Consider the following 19842-nt stretch of genomic DNA (forward strand, 5'->3'; position numbering starts at 1 on the left):
ATGCATGTATTCTCCAATTGCAACCTTGTGCACCACATTTGGTAGTCGCTCTGATTTTTTCATTATTCAATCTCACTAATGGAAAGTCTTTTTGTATGATGTAATCTTTTAGAACAACCCTAAAGGCATCAACATCAGTAAAAAGCATCCCCTTCTGAAATTCAATTTCATCTCTGGGATTGTAAGTCCATATTTTGGACTTCATTACAGCTTTCATATAGTCTGGTTCTTCGTCAGATTCAGTATCAACCACAACACCTCCATCTTCATTTTTTTCAAAATCTGAAAAGTCTGCATCACTATTATCTTCAGAACAAAGCGAAGCATCATCATCACCTTGAATGTCATGTAACTCATTCTTCAAATCATATCAGAACCTGAATCATAGTCCCAATATTCATCCTTACTGCTAACCATGTCATCCAAAAGTACCACTGCATTATTTTGTATTCTTAAGTTCTCTTGGTCAACCCCATGATTATTTCCTTCTATGTTGTTAACTTCTGGAGGGGGAAATATGTCTATGTCCAACAAGTGAAGGTTAATAATCAGGTCATTTTCATGTAGTTTGAACATTTCCAACACTAACTTATCATCAATGACATTCAAGAACCCCAAACCTCTAGGGATTACGCACCATATATGTAGTAGTATGTTTAGATTTCCAAGAAACTGATTTAATGCCTTTTCAACAACATCATTAAGGAGTTCAATATAAGAGTACTTATCAGGGTCAACATTAGGAATTCTGCATTTTCTCCCCATATAATGGATAACAGTATCATGTGCGACGACAAATCCCATCCTACATTTAATACAAATATTCAAATTTTGTGAAATGCAAGCATATACAATAAGCCACACATATCATAAACAAGTACTGCACTGACTTTAGCACATAAACATAACATTATAGAGGTTGCATATACAGCAGCAAACATAACTTTGTATGATATTTTTCTAGAGTTTTCAGACAAATAATATCCCAATAACCAAACTACTAATAACATACATCATCTTAAGCAAAAGACTGACATTTGGACCAGTTTGCAATCAACATGCTTACTCCTATTGATAACACAAATTACACTAGCATAGAGATGGATTTTGTACCTGATTTTCCAGCTAGAGGATGTGTCTAAACAATAAGCAAATGTTTGAGCAATCTCACGGGTTGATCATGTATGATATAAAGGAATTCAATCACTATGTGCAAGGTTGTAGTGTTCCTGGTTCTTATCCTTGTTCTCTTTGTTCGAACAGAAAGCAAGAAGCAGCAAGTGAAGTTTCAACTCCAACACCTTTGCACTTCCATTTTTAAGTGTCATTCTTATGGCTCCAAAAATTCCCGCTTATGATTACTACAGTACCAGAAATTGGCGCCAATCACTAATTTCTTGTAACTATTTACACACTTTGCTTCATAGTTTTTTTCCCCACTATTCCAATTCATTTTACCATGATAATTTGCAAGGCAATTTCATCATTTAACTCTAATTGATGGAGACATTTTGTCCCCTCGATTTGACAAGGGAGTTAGGTGTTCATTTTGAAACCACAGGGATGCTAGCTGAGATTAGGCCTAACCTTAGGGGAGGTTTCTGAAATTATCCCTTATTTGAAATGGTCTTTTTGTCACTTATAAAATTTTTTCCCCACAACAAATTTTTCCAAAACTAATGGTATTACCTCTTTTTTTTTTCTTTTGTTTTGAGGACAACAATATCACCTCTTAAATGATAAAATTCATCAATTATGTTAACTTTATCTACATTAACATGGGCACCGTTGGCTGAATTATTGTTTTAATTAGATTTAAAACCATTTTAACCAAACAATTTTTTCTTTGCAAACATGGATAAGATATTCAAATTAAACCTAATTGAAACATGTAATATCTTTGTAATATCCTGAATCAAATTAAACTCCAGCATAATATGATGATCATTCAACATTTCTCTTCACTTGTGGATTTTTGACGTGACTAGAAGTAGATGATGATGATCTTGAGTTGGAGAGGGAAAGGATAAAAAAGAAGGAAAAGCGATTAAGGAAAGGACCAATTCAGTTAATAAGAGAAAAAAGGTAATTTGTGAAATTTTAGAAAATACTTGGATCGTTTGAAACGAAGTTTGACTTTTAAATTGTTAGGGTATTTTGTTGGTAATTTTCAGCGCATATGTTTTGGTATTTAATTTTTTAAAATTCCAGGGGCAAACTTGTTCCAACACTTGTGATTCATGTCTTCCTTCCTCTGCAATCTTTTTTGTACTGAATTCGACACTCTTCTTTTTTCTCTTCTGCCTATATATGCAAATTCAAACCAACTGCATTCTAACCGTTTGAACTGATATAGTCAGCCCAATGGAAAGAGGAGAATGTTCTACTCCTGTGTCCAACCCCTCCGACAATGGTGATGATATCTGGGCCAAACTTGGTTAGCCCCTTGTTCCTCTCTCTCTCTCTCTCTCTCTCTCTCTCTCTTGGAATTCTGCCAATTCTGCGGTGAGAAAGATAATTCTTGAACTTTTAAAGTACATGATTGCTTTCAATCTTTTATTGCTGTTGTTGAGAGCATAGCCCCCTCTCTAATTGCTTCATTTTTCTTTTTCCCTTTTCCTCCCTTTTTTTGTTATATTTGGTAGAATTCTACTTAGTTGCATGTTCAGAAAGATGAATTCTTGAACTCCTACATCTTTGTAATTGATCCCAATTCTTTTTTTTTTTTCCTTGTCGTTGTTAGTATAACAAGGGTGCATGTTCTTGCTGTAGAATTGAGGGTTTTGAATAGTGTTTCTAAATAAGGTAGAAAGATTGATTCTTTCTCCATTTTGGAGGTTTATTAAGCCATACAATGTTGTTGATTTTCTCATGTCTACCCTTATTTGGTTCATTTTTGCCTGCATTGTAAATTCTTTGAATATTGAATATCTTGAATTTCGTTTTGTGAATCTCTTTTGTTGGAAAGAACAGAAAAGACAGTTTTTGCCCTTGGTTCTCGTCCTTATGGAATTTAATCAATGAAATTTGGACCTAATTGACTTTGTTATGATTATACTGATACTGACTATAATGAGCAATTCTTTCTTTTATGTAGCTATTAATATGAGGGGGGAAATATGGCCCTCTGTCATGTTTGAACTTTATAGTGCTAGGACATTGGTTAATAACAGTGAGATCTTGCCAATTTGACACTTTTACTGTCAGTAATTCTGAGAAAACGTAATAGCATTTTTCTTTGTTTTATTGGGTTTAGGGTATAGACTGTGCCCTTTACATGAATAAGTGTGCCAAGAATTTAACTATTGTCATTAAAGGTCTTTTTGTTCTTTTGTAGTACCTTCAAATTCGCAGTGCTCGGACATTGGATTGACGTCAAGTGAGACACTAATATGCTCTGAGATCAACATCTCATCGTCTGCAAAGTCTGAGTGGTGTAAAATTATAAGAAATATGGATCTGGCTTCTGCCACAATACAGAACAAGAGGTATGCAATATTGTAATGCAAAGTGTGCTTTAGAATATTCTGTTAGTGGAAGTATTGCTTGTGCTTTACATATATCAATGAATAAGGGAGCAATTGTGATTTTCGTTTCGATGAGAACAGTGTATAAAAATGGTTTCATTGTCACGAAAGGAGTTACTACTTATCCTAATTACCATACCATCTGAGATTGAACATCTTACTAAATTGGTGTCTGTATTGCATTTTTTTTAATCTTATGACTTGCATATGAGTCAAAAAACTATACTTTTCATTGAAGAAGTCAAATTCTACATATGTGACTTTGGATGAAACTATTGATGTGAACTGGTGGATGTAATTTTTTCCCCTTTTGCTAAATAATTATTTTTGATAAATTCTGTGGACTGGAGTAGTAAATTATTTATTTATTGACACATCATGTTTGAGTTGTTTTTGTAATGCATTAATTTACTTGTTGATTTTTACCAAAACTTCTTTCTTTGGCGGCTAATATCTTGGTGCACAGCAGGGAGAAAAGAGCTGTCTTTGCAGTTGTACCTGTAAAGAGAGTTTCTGCAAAATATTCTATGAAATATTGATGTGTTCTCATAAGAGAAGTTAGTTTGTGTATGATGTGCCTGTTATTTAGCCTGCCTTTGGTTGGTCTACATGTACTTACGAGGAAATTATGGGAGACTTTTAGCATTATCTTTAATTCATATAATTCACTGGTTTAGTCATTGTTGTGTTCCTTTTTTTTTTTTTTTTTACTTTTTTTTGTTGGCACCAGTTATGTTTGCCGGAAGCTGTTCTTTCTGGGGTGACAGTTTAGTTTCTGAAATTGGACATCCATCTTTCTTCAATAATTTGGCTCTTGTAATATCATTTGATTAGTATACATCAGTTTATGCATCCATGAATTTTTCTTAATGTGTTTTGTTTGGGTCTTTTTGTATCACTTTTATGTGGTTCTTTCCTTATAAAGTGGGGTTCTTTGTAGTTGACCTGCTCTCTTATTTTAGTGTGCTATTTTCTGATCAGATTGTGTTTATCCATGATCCATCTAGCTGATTGTTTGGCAATTGAATTGGTTTTCATGTCAGTTAAGGATTTAGAATATTTAGTCATCTTTCTTTTGCTGATATTGTAGTGAAAACGAAATCATTGTGGATGAGATGGTTGTTTCTGGTGAAGAAACTGCGGTTATCAGATGTGGCAGTGAGATTATCCCCTGTTCTGATAGTGAAGGAAAAGGTGAGATTAATTACTTGTTTCGGCTTTCTTTTAGCTAGTTTCTTGTCCAAATTAATCTTTTTTGGGTCTCCTTGTGAAGTTTTCAAGCTATTTATTCACACAATTGCTGGTGGACTTCTTAAATTGTTTCAAAATTTTCAGGATCTACTGTTTAATTATAGCATCTGATATAGCCAAGAAATGTGATCAAATTCTCTGTTAGAGGATTAGAGGGCATCAAAATTGGTAATATACCCATCAGAAAGACATACAGTTCTCTTTACACAGGCACTTTCCCCCTCGCTCTATTCCTCACATTAACACACACACACAACACACTCACTGACTAAATCTCACATGCAGTCTTACATACAGCCTTTCAAACTTACATGTGCATCACTACCAGCCTGTGAAAATAAAAGCGCTGAAGTTGCTCTACTAACTGGCTTCCAGTAGTTAAGATTGGGAAAATATCTGAATCCACTGATGATTCTGCATTATGAGCTGTAAATACTTTTTACAATCTGTTGTGGCAGGTGTAGTCATTTTAGGGTGTTAGTTTTTTATTCTGGTATTTCTTCATTATATTGCATTATCACATCTTTCGTGTAATTGTTGATACAAACCCAGCAGTATATGCCTCTGATGGCATACAGTTTGCATTTTATAATATTCTTGTCCTATTTAATTGTAACATTTTTTGATGTCTTTTATTGTTTGCCTTAATTGTTAGTAGTGTCGAAGATGTGATTTTGGTATACCTGGAATAATTTGTTCATCGTTGTTAGTTTTGTAAAATTTTCTATTATTTTTGTGCTATGATAAATCTTATGAATGAGCGCTGTTGCTTAATGCTGGCCAATTTCTTTTTTTCCAGGGCTTTTGAGTTATAGATTTAAAGTAATGCCTACCTCCGAACCATTCAAGAGAGACCTGAAGGTGACTGACATTAGCAACACATGAAGCTTTTAAGTGAACAGTGATACATGTTTACCATTCTTTTGTGCTTAATTTGATATCTTCTTCTTGTAGATTTTCCTGGATCCTGAGCATGCAAAGTGCTGCATTTGTCTTAATGTTTGGCATGATGTTGTGACAGTTGCGCCCTGCCTTCACAACTTCTGGTAAAGAAGAAAGGACTTCATACTTTCAAATCTATGTGTACCTTATTTTGATTATTATTGTTTATTCTGTCTTTTTCAGCAATGGATGTTTCTCAGAGTGGCTAAGAAGGTCCCAAAAGAAACATTCAAATGTTTTATGTCCTCAATGTAGAGCAGTTGTACAATTTGTCGGAAGGAATCATTTTCTACACAGTATTGAGGAGGTAAAGTTGATGATTCAACCACTATTCTTCTTAATAGAATGCATTCTTCAATTCCAAGATACTTTCAATTTTCTTTCCCGAAATAAAATCGTATCTCTAGTTGGTGGTGATAAGTTGAATTTGTCCCTAGCACTTAATAGTTCTTTGTACCTTTGAAGGAATTGCAGCCTGTGAGTTGTCACCAGAAGCCAACTTTTTAAACCATTTTATGTAGTATCCTATATGTGTGATATTGCCTTATAACCCCTTTGTCACAGTCTCTTTCTCCTTCTCTACCCCTCCCCCCTGTTGGACCTTCTCCTCCATCCAACAATCCTAGGGAGTTCTATTGCGGCAGCAGAGGCACCAAGACTACAAGCCTTGTTTACTTTTTCTTGGGGACAGTTATAGCATATACACATCTGCAACTCGTTTTTTAACTTCTGGTTTTGATTGTAAGTCCTTTCTTCCACAGGATGTATTAAAAGCAGATGATTCGCTGAAGCGGTCAGTTGAAGAAATTGCTGTCTTAGATTCATATGCATCAATTAAGTCCCCTCTGGCAAGTTATTTTGTTCTGTGTGCTAGTTGTTTCATTAATCTCAGAGTCTCTTTGAATTAAGTTTCCAATTGCCCCATGCGCATGTCTTATGCTTTTACTTTGTCCAGTTCTTGCTTTTGTTTGGCCTTAATAGCTTATAATATCTCAAAGAGTTGAATTGTGTGGAGTTACATTGTTAGGATGTTTATGCATGTTTTCATGCCAAGTATTTACAAAACAAAAGATTGATAATCTATATTTTTCCTGGCTTCCTTGCTGTTATTCCAGAGTCAGAAAATGGTGATATTTGAATTTTAAAGTGATACAAGTTTGAAAAAGAAATGAAATTTCATAGAAGGAAAGATATACTTTATTGTTTGAAATGTATGTACCTGTTGAAATTTGCTGTTCTGAAAAAAATATAGGATCGACTAAAAATCTATGTTTATGCATATTTCAGTAAAAGGCGTAAAACCTTGTAGGTCACCTTGGGCTTTGTTGATATAATGCATGTTGGTTTTATTGAAAAAGATTGAGCATGTGCATGGTTCGAAGTCTGGTTAGATAAGTAAAAATGGGCTTCTCGTTTCTTCACATTTTGTTGGAGTTCCTACGCAAATTGCGAGTTTGAACTTGAACTTGGTGCCGATATTATTGATATAATTTGAGAGCATTCATCGTTCCGAGGCTTAACAATGAGCTAGTCAAACTTCTCTTGGCAGATTATTTTTTTTAATTTCATATTACAAGAAGTTTTCATTATGCTTGGCTAAGCAATTACTGAGGGTACCATATCCTGTAAGACTATTTGGGCTAGAAGGGCTTGGATGTCTAGTGAACTTTCACAAATGTAATGCCCTTTCTGGCGTCACTTATCTGATACTTCACCTCAAACTTCATTTAGTGTACATGTTGTTCAATAGTCATGTTTGTCTATTGGAAACAGACCTATGTTTTTTAACCAGTACCTGTATTTTAGGTCTTGAACGCTGGGAAAAAAAATCGTCGGAAGAGACTGCGTTCTCCACCAGAAGATTTTCCTCGAGAAGCTGAAAGCGATTTGGAGCTTCCATGCCCTCAGTGTGGTATGATGATTCCTTGAATCATGTAATATTCTTTGAGTAAGCGGCTTGAGTTGGAAATTTTAAACATGGTTGTATTTCCGTAATTGATTAGAAAAAAGTCCTTATTTCACTTTTCTATTGTAATAAAATCACAAGAACCTTCCTTGTATTGTTATCCTTTTAGATGATACCTATAACTTTTCTGTTTTCTTTTGATATTTATTAGTAAGTGAATCTTTCAGGCACTGAATTTGCTGGGTTTCGGTGCAACCAAAGCACAGTTCACCTTCAATGTCATTCATGTGGTGGAATGATGCCTTCCAGAACGAGTGCTGTCCCACAACACTGTATATTCTTTGGCCAAACTGACTATTCTGCAATGTTCTTTTACTAGTTATGCCTTTGCGAAAAGAAGCTAATTGCATGTCTTCTGTTGGCTTTTGTTGATCTAAATTTTAATCCTTTTCTGACTTGTCTATACAAGGTCATGGTTTTTCCTAAAACTCTATATTTTGGTTTTCTAAACATGTTACCTACAGACAGGTAACCTTAATTGTTGAACTTACAATTGTCAGGGGTAAGTGCACAAATTTCCTTCTCTCCAAAAATGATTCATGATGTTTTCAAAATAGCTTAGGTATTTTCAGTGTTATATTATATTAAGTGTGTTCCACTGAGAAGTTCTTAACAAGGTGTAAGGCCAACCGTTAATCCACCTCCACTTCTAGATGCTGACAGCCAATACCCTAGGCAATTTCTAGGCCTTGCCATAGTCTCCAAAACTACTACTGTCATACTGTCTCCGTACCCAATATTATAAGGAAAATCATCATTGGCAGAGCAAGTCCTCATATCCCACTGTGCTAGTATCACCAATAGCAGATCCATCCATGTTCAACTTAGCCCTGCTGGCTTTTGGAAACTTCCATCTTAACAAAATTGATCCCTTAGTCATTAGGAAACCACAGGAAAAGACTTCCTGGGACTCCTTAGTCTTAAGAAGAATGTGCTCAATGTGGAGTTCAGTCAGCAGGTCTTGACCTTCATGTTCTGTTATTCTCACTTTTTTTTGATGTTGTGTTACTGTTGCTTTCCAGCATGGCTTCTTAGTTGCTTTTTATGCAGGATGTCTTTTGACTATGATAATGTTCTTTCTATATGTTTAGAGAGTTCGCTTTGTTCTGCAGGTTTGGGATGTGATAGAGCATTTTGTGGTGCTTACTGGAATGCTCAGGGTGTTACTAGCAGTGATTCTCATCCAATGTGCAGTTCTGAGACTTTCAAACCAGTAAGCACTTGCCTTTCTTGGATTAAACACATTTGTTTTGCTGATTATTATTGGTATATAGGATGTAAAATTTACATATTAGGACCACAAATAGTCTCCTTGCAACAATGAAGTGAGCATATGGATGCACATTGCATGTAGATATGCAGAGGTATCGGACGAAAACATGTTGAACATGTGAGGGAATTTTCTTGCATATGCTTGTTATCCTTCATATGGCAATTGGTGTTCTAATGGCTAATATCTATTTAGAATGAAGTTCCTCAATACTGCTTTTATCTCAATGGAATATTGAAATTTGCTTGAAAATTAATTATGCACCAAGAGATAGAGAAGTTATGGACGCTAACTAGATATTGAAATTATTAAGTGGTACTAGGAACCTAATTAGCTTCCATCTGATGCTAGTCGGTATTTGGGAATAATTTTTCTTTTATCTGACGATTAAAGACCCAGTTCTGTACAGTAGCAAGCAGTTCATAATTCTATTTTTTGGCATGCACTATGAAATTAACTTGGACCAAGTTTCTGATAGGATATTTCATTTTAGTATATATGTTTAATGGCCTGTATATCTTGTGTCATGTAACTTTGACATATGATTAAACAAATATTGGTCTTAATTATCATGTATTCCGGCTGGTTAAATGTGATGATACTCAAAGATCAGTGGTATCTTTTTACATTTATGTTAATGCAGCATGGCGTAAGTGATTGGTGGATTGATCAGATTTCAGAATTCTGATTGTCCATACTATTGAAGACAGGATGAGTAGAAGTTAGAATTTTGAGAGAAGAAAGGGATAAAAGAAGAGGATAAGAAGGAGAACAGGAAACTATAGGATTCCATCCTAGACTTTTTATGGATTAATCACCCATGGTAAGGCTGCCTTTTTGTCAACATGACAAACACTTTTATTCCATCTCCACATGAAGCTCTGTGTGCTTGTGTGTGTGTGTGTGAGAGAGAGAGAGAGAGAGAGCTATGCGAGAGGAAGCAAGGCTAAATCTCTGGGGCAAGGACTTCTTAACAACTAAGTGGCAAATCCTAATTTCTGATACCATCTAGGTGGTCAATATTAGCTTCACCGGAATTTCTGAAGTGCTTTTCTGATCTTAAGCTTCAGAACATAGAATAACTACCAGTACATTAAGATAACCTAAAGCATATTATACCGTCTGATACACAAGGGTGCCCAAAAATTTATTCATGTTTCTGATTCCCTAACTGCTCTTGTTATCCTCTTTGCATACTCCATCAGTATGGATTATAGTATTTCTTCCATGAGGATCTCGATGATACTCTGCTAGCATGGTTTTAAAGTGCATTGTGAAAGGCCAACAAATTGCAGTTGTGGTTAATTAAAGTTATATGCCTTGCACAAAATAATTCCCCAAGGACCGAGACTACTCTATGTTGATGTATGAAACCTACAGACCACCCTCTTCTGCCCATGTAATTGCTTCAAACATCGAATGCAACCATAAAATTAGAGAGAGAACTTAATCTTGAATATCCTTGTAGCGAATAATTCATCAACTGGTGCCAGTGATATAAGAGAGATGGTATATTCTTTTGTATGAAACTGAGGACAGGGAATAGGACTTAAGGGATGCTCTCATCAGTGACAAATGAAGTACTACATCAGCCACAGCATCCTCAAGACATGCAGTGATCTGCTGGTTTGTCAAGAGAGTTATAGATTTATGCCTTAGCGCTTAGATCAGAAAACATATGTATTTATAGAAAAAAGGCATCCTGTACTACTTTATTTCTCAATAAGAAACTGGCATCTTGTAGGACTCTAGAACGTTTAGGAACTCACCTTCTAAAATGACTCTAATCACTTACCTAATATAATAAATACCTAAAAAGACTCAAATGATGCATTCTGAAAATTTCTGGTGACAACTAAATGACCAGAATACTTCTTATGATCTAAATAGTGGAAACTATTAAAATTAAAGACAATAAATTAATTCTTGCTTCCAAATCTTCACGGCAGTTGAGGCTTGAGAAAAATCATGAAAATTGTTGAATGTAGATTTCCTAGAGCTCTTTCTTGACTACAGCATCATTATCCCTTGGTTGGAAAAATACTTGACCTCAAGTTTTACAGAATTGTAGGATAAAGAATCCTAAGGTCTTAAACTAACTTGAAACGAGAAGTACAGTTCCAAAAAATTTACTTGCCACTTACTTGTGGGAGTAACAAGAAAAGGTGGGACTTCATTGGCTGAATATCTGGAAAATCTCCAATGCCAAAGTCAATTGTTGAGTCAAGAAATTAGAAAACATTTTTCTTAGCTTTGTTCCAATTAATGATGCAGTCAAGAAAGAGTTCTAGGAAATCTACATTCAATGATTTTCGTGATTTTCCTCAAGCCTCAAGTGCCGTGAAAATTTAGGAGCAAGAATTAGTCAAGTGTCTTTAGTTTTAATAGTTTCTCTTATTTTGGCAATAAGGGGTGTTTGGGTGTATTGGTCTTTTAGTTGTTGCTAGAAAGTTCTAGAATTGCATCATTTGGATTTTCTTTTTTCAGTTATTTAGTATATATTAGGTAAGTAATTTGAGTCATTGCTAGAATGTATTTGTTTGATTGTTTTAACGAGTTTGAAATTTTGTTCAAGCTTGGTTTGTTTATTGAGGCAAACTCTAATGAGCTTCTACCAAGCCGAACTTGATTCGAGTATCGAATAGCTTCGTTTGTCTTTTAGCCGTACCAACTACGAGTTAGTTTTGTATTGAGGATGAAAGTTGGAGTTTAGAAAGCTTTTTTTCTCTATAAATACTTGTGTTTCTACATTACTGCTTTACAGTGAATTTGATGAATAAAGATTGAGTTTTGGTTTATTAGTTAATTTGATCTTCTCCCCAAAATTCTCTCCCTCTCACATTGTTTCTTTCCAAATTCCCCTAAACAGGCTATGATTGCCTCATTATTCGTGATACTAGGCAAGATTCTGTCTATCTTCTCCTACATCAGAACTGGTGGCCTCTTTCCAGTTTCCAATTTGTCTTCTGTACTCTTGCATTACATCATAGGAAGAAGGACAAGTTTGTGGCCAGAAAATAAGTTCTGGACGAATGTCCAATACCCTGGCATGCTTGTTAATGGTGATCATTTGTTTCCTTAAATTTGATTGCTCATTTTGGACAGATATTGCTTGAAATTAAATGCTCTGACTTTTTAAGCTGCATGGTCTTTGTGATTTGCTCAATCCCATAAAAAGGAATTACAAATTCTTCTTCTTGACTAATTTTTTTCTCATCTTTATTATCCAGTATTTGCAAAAAGTGTATTAAGATACGTGTCCTTTTTGCAGATCATTGAACGTACAACCACTAGATTGCCATTTTGGGTACATGAGAAAAACCGGCATGAGCAAGATGTATGACATTTGGTTTCTTTCTTCTGTTTCCTTGTTTGCTAGGTTATATCTGGGCTTATTTATGATGTGTGGGTAGAGTGATTATTTATTTATTTATTTATTTCCTATCAGATAACGGAGAGTTGTATCAGGCAGATGGGAAGATCATTACAGGACGTGATCTCTGAGTGGCTGACAAAGATGAACAACCGAGAAATAGGTATCCTGGAATATTATTTGAACGATGAGTGGGATGGTGGGTTATGCATTGCTGTGGTGGTTGTATTGCTATTGACATCTCTGTTTTGTGTATATCCTTCTCATGTATCATATTTTATTTGACATATTGGAAAGAATTAATTCTAAATTAGTTTCTATAATATTTTTCTGTTTGTTGAGAGAAATTATGCTCGAGTTAAAATTTCCTGAAACAATTCAAAATTATGCAATGACTGTCAATTGTTTGCAATTTTGAAGTGTTGCTTTGTATGTTTAGTTATTCAAGTCCAGTTTCCATCATTCCTTTTCACTCTTTGCATCTCTCTCTCTCTCTCTCTCTCTGCCCTCCTTCGCGCCCTCACCCTCCAAACAAACCAAAACTCTCTCATTTGCATAAAGTTGGAGGATTTCATCCACCTCTGCTTTGGGTTTGGTTGAAACAATAGTTTATCCAGCACAGGCAAATAAGGCTATTGAGTATGCTGGCATTGTTATTACTTGTAGAAGATGAACATATTCTCAGAGTTTCCTTGAACTTTCAAGTCTAAAGTTGATTTCCCTACTAAAGAATGACGACTGTAGATAACATTTGTGTGTGTGTGGATTTCTTTGGTTGTTTGCTAAGGAGGGTGGTTAAATCAGTCAAATTGATTGTCATGCTAAGGAGGCTATGATTGAAGTATACTCTTTTGTGAGACATTTTGACAATTTTAAATGTTGGGAAACTCTATAAGGCAAAGAAGACATCTGAGCTAGTTTGAGATTCCTTTTTTTTTTCTTTTTAATTAACAGATCGAACAAGGATGCCGCTAAATCATGCTGAGATGATTACTGCTCAGGCGCATACTTGCGTGTGAGTTACCTCTCATTTTAGTGCTTGTTGTGAACATGCTATATGTGTTGCCTCTTGACAAAATGCTATTGTATTATTGGTTGTTTCATCTGTTTATGTTGTGATGCTTCCTGCAATGTTGGGAAGGTTAAATAATGTTGAGGAAGTGGATATGAGTCGAAACTCATTTTCTTGGAATTCTCAAATTGTCACTTCGCTCATACGTGCAAAGCACTCTTCCAGAAGATGATTATTTTCTGCCGAGAATGAGCTTTACATTCAGATTTTGTTGTATGAATTTTTATACTTTTCTGAATTCCCAAGTGTGAAACAAGTAGGTCAAAATTTTTGACATCATCCCTGTCAGCATACTGAAGCAATTAGAGATTCTGAAAGACGAAAATATCTATATGTTGTTGTTAATAATACAGGACTATGAGATCCCATACTCTAAAACAATCAACTCCCTGCCATCCTCTTGACATTGGTTAGAAATCTGCAAATACTTAATGGTGACAAATCCTGCTTAATTTCTTCATGTGTTACTTTTCATCTTATCTTTGTCAGCTATGCTTTACCATTAACATTCCATTGGCCAAATTCCTATGATATCCTGTAGATGAGATGACCATGTCTTACTGCAGATTCCCTTGAGCTCTCTTTTATTTTTTTTTGTAAATCTTTCTAGAACTCTTCCTGATGAAGAGGGTGAATTCAAGAGAAATGCTCTGCAAGCTACATTATCCTATGACTATGCCACCGTGCTGCTTAATTTTCTTGTCTCTGTTGGGTCAACTGGATACTTGTCTTTATCATATTTCAGAGACAGTCATGTTTTCACAATTAGATGCCATTTCTGGAAAATGCTGTAATTGCTATGCTATTTTATTGATGTGTGCATATCACATCATGCCCAGCAGTCTGAGTCTGAGACAAGCACTTTTTTGGTGTTTAAAGGTAGAAAAAAAAGTTGATGTCATCTTACTTTGTCGAAAAAGGTTCATTAATAACTTAGAAATGTGAATTCAAGCTTTTTGGTAGCTTTTCAGATAAAATTTCATGGTGTTGTAAGTTTTTAATGTGTAGTCTTTTGCCATTAAATGTCTTAATTCTTTCTCAGCACAAATATTCAACCATTGCTCCCTTAATAGCTGATGTTCTCCCATGGTTTAGTTGAATTTTATTCTAACTGTGTGTATCTTGCATCAGCATACTTTGGTGAGTATAAAGAAGTTAAGAACAAAAGTGTTTCTTGGTATCAGAGAATTGTTTGTTTTTCAGTGAAGCTTTTAAAGGCACCCTTTTCTTTTTTCCTGTACTTTACCTTTTGACCTGTGTGAATCGATATTTGGCATTTCTTAAGGTAGCATTACTGGCCTGTCTCCTTATATTGTTACTCTTGCATTATTTAAGGTTCAATCTGGTTAATGTGCACTTATCCTGTAGTTAGTGAAATGGAGTTTCCAAAAGCATGTAGAAATCAAGGGGAAAATGGACAAAGATTTTCTTCTTTGATGTTTATTTGGGTATCCTCTTTATTCCTAAACCTGCTATCTGTATAAACTGCTAGTCCTTTTCATTCCTGAGTTACTGAGTCCGTGATAATATGGGAGTAAATTCCCCAAAGGTGGGAATTTTAAAACAATTCTCAAAAGGTGGTGTTTTTGAAACCCTTTACAAAGGTGAAAAACGCATGTAGTAAATGCAATGTTTCCTGAAAAGGCACATCCACAAAATGTGCTTTTCTATTTGTCTAGGTATCTACTTAAGATACACATTCACTGAATGCATTGTTCTAGGATTTTCACTATTCGGGAACTCTTTTTGAAAACAACCGTTGTTTGGGATTTTACTCGGTTAGATGTGCAAAACAACAATATAGGAAGAAGATTTGAATGTTGCCAAATGGTAATCATGAAATTTTTACAAGAGATGTTGCATGCTGGCCAGAGGAAAAAAGGTTCTTTATTAGATGCCATTGACCAAATATTTTCCATGTACTGTGAGTCTGAAAGTTGAGAAGCAATGAAGATTACGACTTGTAACAGATTTAATTCAAGTATTGTAGATTGTTTTGAAGTAAAAACCACAGCTTTGACTGTTTAATTTCTTATTTATTTATTTTTTGTGCATTAGATATTGAAGATTTAATTTGTGTTTTTGTTTTGGTATTTTAATGTTGATCTTTCCCTGATGACAGTTATCATTTGTAATTAATCTGTATATATGTCTCAATAACCTTTACTTTTACCGCGATAGACCGTGTCATTCCACCTCTTTACTCTCAGATGAACAATTGAATAGCGCCAAGCATGAGTAACATACATCCCTAAAGGACTTTCGCTTTGTTCTGCATGTTGATAGTTGTTTTGTTGTTTCGGTCGATATCAACTTGGATTTCAAAGAAATCAGATACTAACAAGAAGCTAATGGGAACCATGAAAGATATGTTTACCAATTTTATTAGTTCCCACAACTGTAGTATTTGATTCACTTTTTCAATTTGGTAATTGGCAGTCATGAAGCTCTCAGAGGTTACACTTATAATGATTTAGTAATCACTGAAGTCTTTTGCAATATTTGTAAATGCGTACAGTTGGAATTCAGCTTCATCTTTATGAAATCAGGAATGGAATTTTGTCTTTCTCTGTCAATTTTTTAGCTTTACGTTTTAGAAGGTACTTGAATGCATTTTACATGCACAACAATCAATGTTTGTGTAATTGAAACCACAACCATAGGCAGTTTGAAAAGTTTTTGAGGATATATTGACTCTTGATTTGCTTTTCTACCAAGCTTTTTATTTTGATATTACATTATTAAGAAAATGTGTTTGTTTTGAAACTTTAGAAAGTGATGTCCTGTTTTTATGTTCGTTGACATCATTCTGTTAACCAGTATGTACTTGGAGTTGACCTGAATTCCTCACTACATTATGAAATGTACATAATTTTGGAAATCAGATTGTCAAAGAAGGATCCTGTTTAATACTTTGGCATGTTCTACCTTTTATTGCACTTCTGTCCTGTAGTGCTCCAGCAAAACTAAATATTCCCTTTCTTTTTTATGTTTTTGTGTAAAATGTTCCTCACGTGACTTGCTGTATTGCTATGCAGTGATTGCTATGACAAATTAGTCTCATTCCTGCTGTACTGGTTTCGGATCACAATGCCAAAACATGTGAGTTGTTTATTCTAAGCTTTTGTAATTGGTCTTCTCATCTTTTTAATTAGTTTTCCACTGTTTGCTTGTTTATTCATTGTTTTGCTGAAGTGTTGTCCAGAAGTAAAATATTGTTAATTTTCTTTTATTTTGCATGAATTAGCTGTATGGTTTTTTAACATCCTTCCTCTGGACATTAGCATTAAAGGTGGAAAACTATGGTCGAGTAAATTCCCAAGAAGTGGGATTTTCTAAAATCACTTCTCAAAAGGTGGTGTTTTTTAAACCTCTAACCAGAGGGTGAAAAACACATTTAAATGCGTTGTTTCCTCAAAATACACATCCACAGAATGCATTCTTTTATTTATCTAGGCAATTGTTTTCCTTAAAAATTGCATTCACTAATTGCATTGTTTGAAAGACACATTCAATGTATGTGTTGTTTCAGAACTCTCCCTCTTTGACAACTTGTTTTGAAAAATATCACTATTTGGAAATTTACTCTGTTCCTTATTAATAATTTTCCATTTAGTGTTTTAAGTGGCTAGTGGTGTTATGAGGTTTTCAAGAGCATAGAAAGGTTTCTAACTTATCATTGAGTTAATAGTTATCAAGATATACTCTGTATTATTTGATTGCATCCCTCAAAGCCTAATTACTTTGATTAGACTCAGAATAACTGAATCAGAATATTTGTCCTGGTGGCAAGGGAAGGGCTCTTAAATTCCTCCCCACTAATAGGTCCAGGGCTCAAATCCTGGGCTTGGCAATTGGGGGTGGGGGTAGAGGAATGAAGGGGAAAAAGGAAAGACTGAATATGAGTATTTGCATTGTAACATTTTAAGAGGCCATTTCACGATGAGCTCACTCCTTGAGTTCTGATACTTGCTGGAATTTTGCAGTTCATAAAAGAAAAGCAAAACTAAAGAAAACGTAAAGTAGCATTTTATCCTGGTTGGCTTTCTAATCTTTGAATAATAATTTGGAAAAACTTCTTTCGAGTGAAAAATGTGGTCCTGCAGTTGTTCTTGGAACACACTGACACAGTCGAGAGGGTATATAAAAGTGAAAGAAACATTGGCAATCTTCAGCTACACAATGGAATTTTTATCTTCACAGAGGCGTACAACCTCTCTCTCTCTCTCCAAGATTCGTCCTGGATTGCTCTCCAAGTTGACTTCTCAAAACAGCATCAGAGCCTGGAAAGGCAACCAGAACAGTGGAAAATCAAACCCAAGTAAACTCAGATTGAGAATAAACCAATCTCAACTTTAAAACGTGAACTTTGTGACTCCAGAAACTAATTGTTCAGACATTTTTATATGAAAGAATTTTATCTGCTGAAATGCCTTTCAAATTCCTGTGTCCATAATTTTTGTGAGTTGGGTTTCTGTGTCCGAGAGACAAATAGGTAGAGCAAAAGAGGAAGCACGAGAGATAGAGGTACACTTCTTTGATTCTATGTGAAATGTGAAAAAATCAAAGAGATCAATTTTACACCACCGACTTTCTGTAGCACAAAGCCAAGTCTGAATATTCATAAAATCCAGTTCTAACTGGAAAAAGTTATCTGATTAGAGTCTTTCTTTTCCTTCTTAACAAGTTCTCTTATCCTTTTCTCAATGGGGCTGCAGCTGCAAAGGGGGAGGTAGGGGTTGGGGGAACGTATGTGTTTTTTTTTTCAAGTTACTAAAGTTTCAAATTACAAAAGTTTGGCCTGAAGGTTTCACTACATGATTCAGTTTTAATTCTTTGAATAGAATTGATAACTGGCTGTCATTTGGATTCATATTTTTTTTTTTTAAAAAAAAAACCCTAAACTTACTGGCCCAAGGAAGTGGAATTTGTTTACTTATGGAATCTGTTTCAGTTTTGTGAAATGGTTTCCATGTCTGACCTCCCAGTGTGATGGTTTGTTTCATATATTTTGTTTCCACTGCTTTTTGAATCCCCTGATCTAACCTCACTCTAATAAACTATAATGTATCTTTCCTTTTCCTGTTTTATGCCTTTTCAGTCATTTTAAGATTGGCATAGTTCCAAATGTACAAGCCTTTTTTTTTTTTTTTTTCAAACTTCAAATTCTTTGCCCTTTTGAGATAATTAATCATGAACATCTATATTTCAGATGCACTCCTCTAGATGTAGCCACTAATACTGAAATTGCATGAATCTGTTCCACTTTTGTATATCTTTTGTAGTTTCTATCCCCAGAAGCTTCTCAAAGGGAGGACTGCTGGTACGGCTATGCATGTAGGACGCAGCATCACAATGAAGAGCACGCTCGCAAGAGAAATCATGTCTGCCGTCCAACAAGGGGCAGTCACAGATGAATGTGTCAAGTTTCAAACTCTGCTTCATGTTTTGCCATCTTAGACGCTAGAAATGTATATATTACAATGTTTTGCTGCTTCTGTTTCTTTCTCGACCTGTTATTGCCATATTTATGATTCATTTGTAGCAGTTATTCGCAACGCTTAAGAGAAAATAAGCAAAAATAGCTGGTAAAACCTCGGTTTTTTTTTTTTTTTTTTTTTTTTTAACATGTGGCAAACCCCGTTTATGGGGGACAGATGCTAGTCCTATATTTTATTAATATTAAAATGTAAAAAGATTAGGAGGGGCACATCAACCTTATCTCTAGTACAAGAGAAAAACGGTAAAAAAAGGAATGAATTAGCGCAAATAAAGAAAAGGACTGTAGCATGCAATTGAGAAGGAGGCTGAACGTGAGAATTGAGTTTTTGAGCGTCTTGAGCTGGAAGCTGTAACAAATGAATTAGAACCTTTGAATTAACTTCCTACAAACATTGCTAATGCCATGAGATACGCATTTTAAGACCTTCCAAAAGAGTCATTGCTCTTCCGTAGCCATGTAACCAAACCGAACCATTCGACCTTGCCTTGCCCCCGTAGCCATGCCATTGGATACACTTGCATCTGTATTCAATTTCACCCAACTTGGAAACGGAGGTATTCACGAAACAGCTTTACAAATAACTTTGCGAGGAGGTTTCAACTGTCAAAAAACTGTCAATAGCTTAGCAAATTGCAGCAACTGAAGTTTGACAGCCTTGGCACCTGATTTACACCGTGCACACCTTACAAATTATACCATAAGCAATGGAAACAAGCATCTAATATGATCTGTCGAAGCCGTCGGAGTAGAGTGAAACCAGTGCACGATCAAAGATGGAAAAACAAGAGAGAGACGGAAAAGGAATACCAAAAGCTGCAATATAAACCCTCCAAAAAACGGTGACTAACATTTTTGAATCCTTGCTCGTATTGCTAGTCCTTTTTTCTTTGTTTTTAATTTTTATGGAGAGAAACTATGCATTAGCAGTTAACATGGTG

At 35.1% G+C, this 19842-nt stretch overlaps 1 protein-coding gene across 4 annotated transcripts; it reads left to right on the forward strand.

Annotated features, from left to right (window-relative positions):
• Positions 1-2202: 2202 nt before the first annotated feature.
• LOC113700984 (uncharacterized) lies at positions 2203-18995 on the forward strand. Of its 4 annotated transcripts, none has more exons than XM_027221411.2 (15): positions 2207-2437; positions 3338-3488; positions 4618-4721; positions 5578-5639; positions 5733-5824; positions 5904-6027; positions 6482-6568; positions 7527-7632; positions 7854-7958; positions 8799-8899; positions 12228-12293; positions 12405-12492; positions 13284-13344; positions 16440-16503; positions 18687-18995. In XM_027221411.2, the coding sequence occupies exons 1-15, from the start codon at positions 2365-2367 to the stop codon at positions 18816-18818; spliced, it is 1416 nt and encodes a 471-aa protein (XP_027077212.1). In that variant the 5' UTR covers positions 2207-2364; the 3' UTR covers positions 18819-18995. The 4 variants fall into 4 exon arrangements, 3 of the variants coding, with proteins under 3 accessions (XP_071915872.1, XP_027077212.1, XP_071915871.1); XM_072059770.1 differs by having other exon boundaries at positions 2374-2505; XR_003450773.2 differs by lacking the exons at positions 13284-13344; positions 16440-16503; positions 18687-18995 and adding an exon at positions 11826-12018 and having other exon boundaries at positions 2203-2437; positions 12405-12472.
• Positions 18996-19842: the final 847 nt, after the last annotated feature.

This window comes from Coffea arabica, chromosome 7e, assembly GCF_036785885.1.
Source record: "Coffea arabica cultivar ET-39 chromosome 7e, Coffea Arabica ET-39 HiFi, whole genome shotgun sequence".
Taxonomy (NCBI): domain Eukaryota; kingdom Viridiplantae; phylum Streptophyta; class Magnoliopsida; order Gentianales; family Rubiaceae; genus Coffea; species Coffea arabica.